We start from the raw sequence: 11,008 nt of genomic DNA, 5'->3' as shown, positions 1-11,008 counted from the left end.
TAAACTTGCTCACAGCTATTCTTATTTATAGGATATTGGGCCAGGTTGAAACTTTCTGTGGGACAGGCAGTCAGAATGCAGGGTTGTATGGTAAATTTGACTCTGTATTCTTCACTGCTAGACCTTGGCTTTATATCCATCATTAGGTTTGAGGCTGAATGTGAAGACATCAGATGGTCTAAAATACTTAAATCCTTCCAAAGTAGCATGTAATACAACCACAACCAAGGGAAAAAAAGCAAACACTGCAAAAGGCTTTTATTTTATAGGCACCACTTCAAAATGAGGAATCACATCAAAACATATCAAATAGAAAATAATAATTTATTTTAACTTCATTTTACTGCTTGTAACTCATCATGATTTTGTGTACTTGCCTGTATAAGTCTGTACCTTCAAATCTACAAAGCAAAAGTTTACTACAATGAGCACTTAAAATTCCACAAACCGTCTCCATCCACAACTTTCCTGTACATGCAAATTCTTTCAATGGGCTGCAATATTTGCAAACATGCTTTAAACTTCCATAAAGCTGCATGATATTTTGCTTTCTGCTAAAACCTTTACACTCTCTTGGGAACCTTAACCAGGAAAATGTTTAAATGTATATCCCAACTCTAAACGCTGCCGGTTTGGTTATATGTATTAAATCGTTAACCACCGGGTTGGGTGGTTTTGAGTTGAAACCTTCACCTAAATAATAATATCTTAACGGTCACGCATATGAAACACATTCAGTAATGTAACATTATAAAATAGGGTTCCATTAAAAATACATACTGGCAGTTGTATTTGTGTTTTAGGCAGAAAAAAAAAGCGTGTTTAACATTTTTATATGAATATAGTTTAAACAAATTATTCTGTGAAAGTATGCTTAATAAAAGATCTTTCTGAAATTTAAACACTTTATGTAAAAGGGTACAGGTAGAAAAGTACAATTGCTATTTGAAAAAAGCTCTGTTTGTTAATATTGCCTTCCAAGATAGTAAGGGTGTTTTTCTCTCTCTTCCCTTAAAATAGACCTATGACACCCACAGTTGTAGGGTTTGCAAATTTGGACTATAAACATGAAGACCGTACTTATCTTATATACAAAAACTTGCCGCATTGAACGAGGCAGGAATTTCTACCCCAGTGGTAGTGGTCTCTTTTATGTACATAATGCAGAAGTGAAAATTATACAGTAGTCACCGATAGGAAGGAATTGTATACTCTAGTGCCGTCCGGGGATTTTGTGCCGTGGGTTAAGAGTTCTTGGATCGTCATCCAGTTATCGAAGATTTTTTTATTCCTCTTCTTCATCATCTTTTTGTGGCTCAGTTCGAGAATGTTCATCTCCTTCCTGTCGTCGGCTGCTTGCTGCTCCTTGAGACAATCCAACCTGCTCTGCATCATGAACTCTCGCCGCCGCCGCTGCTCCTTGGCCTTCACCAGGTGCTGCTTCCTCTCCTCCTTGCTCCAGTAGCGCCCCATCTTCATCTCGCTCACCGCGTCATCGTCAGTGGTCATGCCGCTGCGCTCTTCCCGGATCTTCAAGGCGCGCTCCCGCAGCAGGCGGTCCCGCACGGGCCTCTTGGTGATGTAGCGCGTCCCGTCGCTGCGTATCTTCACCTTCCACTCCATGCGCGGCTCCGACGGGGTGGGAGAGCTCAGGTCCTTGCACATGCTCACCAGGCTCATCTGGCTTTGCGCGTACTCCACGGCCGACTTCTGCTGGATCAGCTGCATGTAGCTCTGGTAGTGCTGGGCGTGCGCCGGGATGTGCGCGTGCTTGTATGGGGAGTGGTGGTAGGGGGGCAGGTAGGCGCTGCCCAGCTTCTGGCTGGGCGTGGGGCTCCGGCTCCCATCGCTGGCTCTCCGTTCTTTGCTTTCCAGGGGCTGATTGGGGTCCAGCTCCTTCAGGGATGGGCTATAGGTAGGGGGGCCCACTTCGGGATCTTCCGTGATGGAGAGCAGATTCTTGGAGGCTGGCCCGTAGGCTTCCGTGGTCCCCATAGCCCCTTCGCTGCTCGGGCAGCTGATGCCCTCCGCCGCTCTCCTCAAGGAGTTGTCGGGGGAGATCTCCAGGGTGAGCGGGGTGCTGCGGCAGCTCTCGCCTGTGTTGTAGGCGCTCGAGCTGTCCTTGTCGGATTTCTCCGGGAGCTCGGTGATGTCTGAGAGCTCGTGCCTGCGCACGTCGATGCTGGTGTTGTAGTTGCGGAAGCCGCTGTTGTGCAGCATCCAGGACTCGCGGTACTGCTCCTTGAGCTGCTGCATCTTGTGGGCGCGCACGATGCTCAGGCACTCCAGCTCGATGCTGCGCAGCTCCTCGTTCAGCAGCTCCAGCTCCTTGTCCACGCTCTCAGGGTCACTCTTGCCGGCGTCCAGGGGGCCGCTAGGGTAGTACAGGCTGTAAGGGGTGGCGCTCTTCACCTGGCACTTGAGCTCCAGGAGCTCGCGGAAGCGCTCGCACTCGTCCACCGGAATCCCCAGGTAGTCGGCGTCCGTGCAGTCGGCCGAAATGAAGGACTCGTTGCTGAAGGGCAGGTCGCCGCTGCCCAAGGTGTCCTGGCTGCAGGTGAGCTTCCTCTGCCCCGCCAGCGGGTTGGAGGATGCGGTGGCGTCGTCGCCGTTGTTCTCTTGCTCCGAGCTCTCATCATTGCGGGTGCTCTCGTCGGTCCGCCCCACACCGCTGTCCTTCTCGTGCTGATTGGACAAGATGGTGGCTGTATCTGTGGTCCCACCGTCTTCGTCGTGCTTCTTCTGCATAAAAACAAGAACAAAGGGTCACAGTGAGGGAGGCCTGCGCAGCAGGTTGACCTTTCCTTGCAGTGTTTCTGGATAGGGCAGGCTGTACATTTCTAAGGCCAAGGGACAGCATCTGACAGTAGGACCACGTCAAGAGCATGGGCCTTAGCCACATCTACCCATATCTACCTGGGCAAGTCACTTATTCTTGTTCTTGTCCTCAGTTTTGTAAAACAAGGATAATAGTCACTTTATCTCAATGAATGATTCTCAATGATTCTGTTAAATGAATCAGTACACAGGTAGAAGGATGTATAAAGGTCCCTGTTTAGCTCATACAGGACTCAATAAGTGGCTCATTAAGACTCTGACAATGGTAGTAGCATAGTAGGGAGCTAGAGAGCTCCAAGCAGCTCTTGTTAAACAGAGGGGATTGCTTTACTTTGGAAAACATGGCTTTCTGCTATTTACGGTAATGCCGACGCATATGTTTTCCAAACAAATTATCAGAAGGTCAGCTTTGCTTTGGCAATGTTGCTTAGATTTAAAAGCTTAGCTAGGGACAGTACCAGCTTGCATTTCACTGGTCTGGTGCTCAAACAGAAAAGTACTTGAGGCTGTTTTCTTGCTGTCTTCCAGGTGGATGGGCTTCTGATGGTCTTTAGCACCATAAAGGGAGATGGAGGAAGCAGATTTTCCTCCAGCTCAGCAGGGCAGAGTGTCAGGGACTGGTGCGTGGGCATTACCTGCTGAAGCACGCTAGCTGTGAATTGCATGGCCTGGTGGTGCTGCTCCTCCAGCATGTCCATGTGCAGGTCATCCAGAAAGTCGTTCCTGTCATCATCCATCCAGCCCTCATCCAGCTGCAGGCAAGAGCAGCCAACACATGCCTTAGAAGTTTCCTTTCATGTTCATTTATGTTTTTTTAAAAATGACATTACCTTGGGGGAAAATATTTCTAGGGCTTCCTCCAAGAGTCATCAAAATGCAGTCTGCCCAGTGATTTGCTGTTAAGTCAGGAAACTATCCCACCCTTACATTAAAGAGACCTCCAACCCTACACTGCATCTGGGGAAGTCTTTAATATCCATGATTTTTTTTTCAGGGTGAAACTCTTTCATCCATCTCAGCTACTTTCAGTGCAGTAGGACACCTGTGTAGGAGGGTCAGGTAAATTTAGCTGTTCCACCTGCTTGCTGGACCAGACACGAGTTTAACAGGTCCCATAGAAAAATGATTTTTAGTGTGAAAAGAGTTCTTTCTGATACAGTAACTAGCTGTTTGGCTTGGGCAAGATATCACTTTTTTTTTTTTTTTTTTTTTTTTTTGAGACAGAATCTCACTCTGTCTCCCAGGCTGGACTGCAGTGGCACAATCTCGGCTCACTGCAACCTCTGCCTTCCGAGTAGCTGGGATTACAGGCATGCACCACTACGCCCATCTAATTTTGGTATTTTTAATAGAGATGGGGTTTCACCATGTTGGCCAGGCTGGCTTCATCCTGACCTCCCAGGCTGGCCTCATCCTGACCTCAAGTGATCCTCCTGCCTCGGCCTCCCAAAATGCTGGGATTATAGGCATGAGCCACTGAGTCTGGCTGGATATCACTTTTAAGAGGCCTTTATCTGCCTTGCCCAAAAAAGAGTGAACTATTCAGAAGTTGGCACTCTATAGCCCATGGGCTGAATTTAGCCTGGTATTTTTATAAATAATAAAAAAAAAGTTGAATGAGAACACAGCCATACTCATTCGCTGACATAATTGTCTATGGCTGCTTTTGCACTAGAGTGACAGAGTCTAGCAGTCATGGCAGAGATGGTACGGCCACCCAAGTCAAACATTTACTATCTGGCCCTTTAAGAAAAAGTCTGTGACTGTGGGTGAGATGATTGCTGAAGTTCTCTTTGAGCTCATGAGGCTCCCATCTGTGGAGAATCAGATGCCCTGTATGCCACTGTCTCTAGGCTACTTTTTCAATTGGGTTTCACACTGATATGGTTTGGCTGTCCCCACCCAAATCTCACCTTGAATTGTAGCTCCCATAATTCTTATGTGTTGTGCAAGAGACCTCATGGGAGATAATTGAATCATGGGGGCACTTTCCCCCATACTGTTCTTGTGGTAGTGAATAAGTCTCATGAGATCTGATAGTTTTATAAGGGGAAACCCCGTCTGGTTCTCATCTCTCTTCCTTGCTGCCACGTAAGACGTGCCTTTTGCCTTCCACCATGATTGTGAGGCCTCCCCAGCCATGTGGAACTGTGAGTCCATGAAACCTCTTTTTCTTTATAAATTACCCAGTCTCGAGTATGTCTTTATCAGCAGCATGAAAACGGACTAATACACATATCTAAAGAGATCTACTACTGGATTGCCCTAGATGTGTTGCTGGAGCCATTCTAAGTGGATCAAGAGTGTCACCTGGGTGAGTTCATGATTCCTTCTGTGGAAGGAGTTATTACAACACAGTGGTTTCTGAATCAGATTACTTGGGCCTGAACCCCTCCCTCCTTTACCACCCTCCTTCTGGGCCTTTCCTGGGTGACTTTTGAACCTCTGGAAACTTCCATCTCCTGGGAAGGCTCTCCTGTGTGTAAAGTGCTCCACGGAGGGCCTAGCACTTATTCGGTGGTCATATCAGTTTTAATTATTTGTCATTCAATGTTTCTTTTAATTTGAAAGAACAAGTTTTAATTCCCCATACTCTGCTATTGTAAATGGAACCTGCACAGATCAAGGCTGGAAAATATGTCAGGCCTTGGGAAATCAAATGTCTTGACATGACTCCAGTTGTGTTTTCCATTCAATTCTGTTTCCTTTTCCTTCCCTACGATCCCTGCATTAACGAACATGGTGGGCCTGCAGTATAGATGCCAGCGTGGGTATCTAACCAACCTTAAATGGCTAAATCATAAAGTGAATTCTGAGTCACAGCAAGTTTGATTACATTTCCAGGGAACAAAGCACCTTCAAGTTCACAGCCAATACTCAGGTGCTCTTTTGCAGGCCTGGAGATCTTTTGATTTTAGAAATACAGACCCAGTTTCATCTGTAGGAAGCCGATTTACCTGGAGTTCAGGCCTTGCAATCAGCAATGAAAAGTTTTTATTTTCTTCACTGGTTAGAAGAGCCACAGCCTCTTCACGGTTCTGCACCTCTATCCCATTAATCTTAAAAAAAAAAAAAAAAAAGGCCGGGGGAGAGTGGGGAGACAAACAGCATGATTAGATGGTGCAAAATCATTCTATTTTATTTCAGACCTGCATTTGTCACCCACTCACAGCTGGAACATAAAACTTCCGTGTAGCTGGAAAAGAATACTGATGTTAGGAAGGAAGGGTCTTGCTCAGACCAATGCAGTTTCTCTGGTCTATAAGGGAGCCTCCATGAGTGTAGTTCATGAGGTGACTGATGTGTGGGGTGTGAACAGAAGGGGCTGGACCTCCAGAAGACGGCACTGAGAAAAATCATAATGCTCTGCGGAGGGAAAATGGAAGCAATTAGACATAATATTCAGGCAGGAGTATATGTAGACATTATTGGATAATATAGAAGAAAAAGCAGCAGTGGGTCTGATATGAACATTATGGAAACTGAGGTTAAGAAAATGGAATAGAATTATACATGGTGTTTTGTGTCCCCAGTTTGACACTTAAACTTCTTTAGGCCAGGCGGAGGGTCAAATGGGCGTGACACTCTCACCATCACACTTGATTAACCCTCTTGCAGGATTTTTGCTTACATGTCCTGGTGACTTTGAGCCCTGCTGGTCTGGAGGTCTTAGTCCTGTGTCCCCTCCAGGGGACACAGCAGTGGTTCCACTGAATTGGAAGTGGAGCCTTCCACATGCCTCCTTACACCAGTGAGCCAACAGGCAGCAAAAGGGGTGACTCTATTGGCTGGAGTGATTGCCCTCAATTACCAAGGAAGATGGGCTTGCTGTGACACAGTGGAGGCAGGGAGGATTGTGTCTGGAACCTAGGGGATTCCTTGGAGTAACTCTGAGTGCTTCCATTCTCAGTACTAAAGGTTAATGGAAAACTCCAGCAATCAAAAAAAAAAAAAAAAAAAAAAAAGAGGCAGTATGCTGAGGACCCTGACCCTTCAGGTGTGAAGGTTTGGGTCACTTCCCTAGGGCAAGCGATCCTGAGCAGCACAGGTTCTGGCTGAAGGCTAGAGAAACCTAGAGTAGGCAGTGGAAGAAGAAAATCAAAATGACTTGTGGTGAGGTATGCAATGAGAAAAACACAGTGGATTAAGAATGAGAGGATACGGATGAGAAGAGGTAGAAAGCTCAGCCTTGTGGACACAATGAAGCCAAGAATTTCAATTCTGTGAGATTAAAGAAGGTTGTAGCCAAAAGAGACATGAATGGTCTCATTTGGACTAGACAGAGCAACAGGGCTCGAGGTCAAGTAATGACCCTTAGAAGCGATTCCAGGATGGTTAGATGTTGAGTCAGAAAATTTCTAAGACTTTTCAATCGATTCTGCTAAATTTGCCAAAAATGTTCTCCTTTTCTGGACGAGACTCTGAAATGCTTGGTCCAAAGTTAATCTTTCAGAGAAATCTAAAATGAGAATTATTTTAGTTCACAAGTTGTAAACTGTTGGCCTGACTTTGGCTCACTGATGTTTGTTTTGATCCAAATAGAATGAAAGAAAATGAGAAGAACTGGCTCAAATTTTGCAAGGCCCTCTTTGGGGAGAACATGCCCCATCTAGTTTGTCTCAGTCCTCACCACTCCCTGTTGTGTCTTATGACTCAGAGATAGCCTCACAATTAGTTTAACTTGTCTGGCCTCACTACACATCTGCGTTTGTGATCCCTGTTCTTTAACGTCTTCTGCATTTTTAACCCTAGACCTATCATTAGAACCAGTTTGTTCTTTAGTGATAGGCCCATTATGAGGCCATTGTTTGGAAGTGGACTTACCTGGATAATGCGGTCTCCTTCTCGGATGCGCCCATCCTTGGCTGCAATGCTGTTAGGGTCAATCTGAAACACACGTGGACCATCTCAGCACAAACACAGACATGCATGAAAATAAGCAACAGCACTTTCAAAACCATTTCTAACACACAGTCATGCTCATCCCTGTGTTTCTGTTTTGCACAGAAATAAACAAGACTTAGTGTCGTGCAAGGAGAGGCAAACATGAGCTGATCTGCTTCTAAGCCCTTTCTAGGGCCGGTTCTTGGATCCCTGTGTAGCAACCCTGTTACACAGCAGTGTGTGCAGGCTCTGGTGATCTGAGGAGGCACAGCTGACTTTTGTTGCATGCACAGTAATTAAAATCAAATCAATGATGTAGAACAGGTTAAAGGATACCCTTCATTATGTTGACTAGCAACCATACCTTATTTTATACCAAACACTTGTATTAAAATTTGGAAAATAACTTTAAAATTGAAATATAATTGGGACGAGGGGGACTGGTAAGGGGAGGGATGTCCCCAAATGCAGAAAGGCTGGGTTAACTTAAGCTTGGTGGGTGACATACAACCAAAGAGATAATTATTAAGTCTAGTAGTTCATTCTGTAGCGACAAATTTTATTTCCTGACAAAATTGGGTTTCTGTGTTTGCAAGGATGGGTGTGCACTGTAAAGTTTCCATACTGAAATCAGTTGCTTTGCATTATCTTCTCAAGGAAGATCAAAACAGCGTGCATCTATGTAGTTTGATAAGTACATATAAGTCACATTTAACTTATATGAAGTTAACTATATATACTCCACCAAGAGAAAAAAAAAAAACATTGTGTGTGTGTGAGAGAGAGAGAGGCTTTAAAAAGTGTTAAGTGGTTCCATCCACCATTCCACTCAATGAACATGAGTTGGGAAATGTGAATCTGCTCTTCCCTCGGGGCTAAACACACAAAACCACGTAAACGGCTCCATTTTATGGCTGATTTGCAGGCTTCTCAAGGGTAATTTTGCAGTAAGTACTGACATTAGAACTTAACCTCCGTGGAAAAATGCAATGCCATGGAGTGTGATGAGGGGGACAGAATAATTTGTGTCTTTCCAAAGAGTTCTTGATGAGGTGGGTTAGGGTTGGTGAACATATAAAAGAAAAAAAAACCCTTTTGGTCTTGATACGATAGTTACAAAAACAAAATCAGTCTTTGTACCTCACTGATATAAATCCCAATGTCGTCTTCATCGTCCGTCCGGTAGCACACAGTGAGGCCCAGCTTGTCCTGGCTGTTCATTCTGTAGAGGTCCACTTCCTAGACAAAGAAAGGCATTCCCAGTGAGACTCCAGCAGGCAATGCGAGTTGAGGGGATGTCAAATGCTTTAAAAATATTATCTTCAAATGATGAACTGGATTTCTTTGCATTCAACTGTGTAGGGCTGGTTAACTTACTAAACAAAAAGTGATTATGGACACAGGATCAATGCCTAGGGCATTTCTGACCTTTCACTCAATATAAAGTCATTTTGAAAATAGTTATTTCATTGATCCCCCAAAGAAAAATTACCCATATTTCACTCAGCGTCAAGACTTCTGGGGCACGGCTTTTCAAAAGCATTTTTTCAATGTCTGCCACAAACAAGAATATTTCCATACCCCAAACCACCCAGCCATTTCAGTACAAATGTTTCCAATGTGTTTGGTTAGATCATTTCACATTGCGTTCCCTTAATATTCACAGTCATAGAACTTGCAAACAGATTACACATAAATTGATCCAAGGAAGGAGCGTAATGTGATAGTGTGCAATTAATGTTCTCCACAACAGCTGTGATATTTACAGTTGAGAAATTAGTTTCAGCCGCTATTACTGCAAATTAAATAAGAGAAAAGCAAAGTGAGCCCAAACGTGGGATACATGCTATTGTATTTGCCAATTAGTCTGTGCTTCAGAATGAAGTCAGAACTTTGGAAATTGTTGGAGCCTTAGGGGGCCATCCTGGGGCTCTCAGTGTAACCAGGCTAAGTCACTCCCCCACCCACTTTGCCAATGACTTGTGCAAGTTTTTGTAGCTCCAAGCTGCAAGACTATTTGAAGGGCCAGGTGATAAGTTCTCCAGCAGATCCGTTGGTCTAATTTTTAGTGTTATCTGCTCACCAAGCAGGAGAATGGAGGGGCTCTGAGATGGGGTCTTCGTGCCACTTTATCTGGGGACTATTTCCAAGTGGCCTCTCTCAAGGGTCTTCTTAGAGGGGAAGGAGAATGCAGCTGTCTACGTGGAGAAGCTCAAAGCAGTTATTTGGAAGATACTTCTTGAACTTTCCCCGATGAAAGGCAGGGTGCCAAGCACCACGGACACTTCCCAGGTGGAGGAACAGCAGGTGCAAAAGCCCTAAGCCAGCATGGCCAGAGCCCCATGTTCAAGGAAGAAAGAAGTGGGCTAAGGGTGGCCAGGTGGCAGAGCTAGACCAGGCAGGGCCCACAGGCCAGCATGAGCAGCTAAGATTTTATTTCAGCATAATGGGAACCCATCAAAAGGTTTTAAGTGAGGACTGCTATGATCTTAATGACTTTCAGCAGTCTGTCTTGCTGATATACGGGGTATAATGTGGTGGGGAAGAGTTGGAACTATAAAGACAGATGTTCAGATCCCAACTCTCCCTCTTTCTAGCAGCTTGATCATGAGCTTGTTATTATATCTAAGGTCTGTGTCCTCACTAGTACCTGTCATCCTGCCTCCCAGAGTCACCAACATGAGGCACACAAGAGCTCTTGGCACACTGACTGCCCCATAGAAAGTCCACGGTCACCAGTAGTATAATAATTACATGCAGGTATGGTTACTTGCCTGAAGTCACAAGAAGTTGTTTGTGGCCGAGTGGGTATATTTCAGTGCCCCTCTTAATAAGATTATTTTCTGAACACCAATATGTTAATTAATTCAACAGCTTCCTAATTATAGCTCTAGCAATATGGTAAGTTCTTATTAAATGAAACCCCATTAATTTCTGATAATTGAGTTCGGTGGAAATGTCTTCATTCTTGAGATATATACTAAGTGGGTTTAAGGGTCATATTTAACAATGAGAGCAAGCCTAAATACTTGGGTTTCCAAATACTTTGGAATAACCAATTTGCATACCACAAATATACTAGTCATACATCATCCTCTTATGTTTCAAACACATCCCCCTGTCTCTCTTAGGGTACACTTCATTTGAATATGTGTAAGAGGGAACACTTTTTCAGTTTTGACATTTCCTCGAGGTTCGTGTGAATCAACAAAATATCATGACGGTTTAGGTCCAACTGCACAGATGTAGCTCGCCCAGTGCTACCTCTGCAGGAGACACATCTTGC

General features: G+C 44.7%; 1 protein-coding gene across 2 annotated transcripts in view; it reads right to left on the bottom strand.

Annotated features, from left to right (window-relative positions):
- Positions 1 to 305: 305 nt before the first annotated feature.
- The window catches only part of PDZRN3 (PDZ domain containing ring finger 3), a 249,796-nt gene continuing 239,093 nt past the window's right edge, over positions 306 to 11,008 (bottom strand). For both annotated transcript variants that reach the window (XM_002813516.6, XM_054551886.2), the window contains 5 exons: positions 8,863 to 8,961; positions 7,663 to 7,725; positions 5,796 to 5,897; positions 3,474 to 3,590; positions 306 to 2,742 (listed from right to left, as the gene is read on the bottom strand). In XM_002813516.6, the coding sequence (XP_002813562.2) occupies positions 1,177 to 2,742; positions 3,474 to 3,590; positions 5,796 to 5,897; positions 7,663 to 7,725; positions 8,863 to 8,961 (1,947 nt within the window). In that variant the 3' untranslated portion in view covers positions 306 to 1,176. The remainder of the gene's footprint in view (positions 2,743 to 3,473; positions 3,591 to 5,795; positions 5,898 to 7,662; positions 7,726 to 8,862; positions 8,962 to 11,008) is intronic.

This window comes from Pongo abelii, chromosome 2, assembly GCF_028885655.2.
Source record: "Pongo abelii isolate AG06213 chromosome 2, NHGRI_mPonAbe1-v2.0_pri, whole genome shotgun sequence".
NCBI classification, from domain to species: domain Eukaryota; kingdom Metazoa; phylum Chordata; class Mammalia; order Primates; family Hominidae; genus Pongo; species Pongo abelii.
This window is presented reverse-complemented; position numbering and strand designations above follow the sequence as displayed.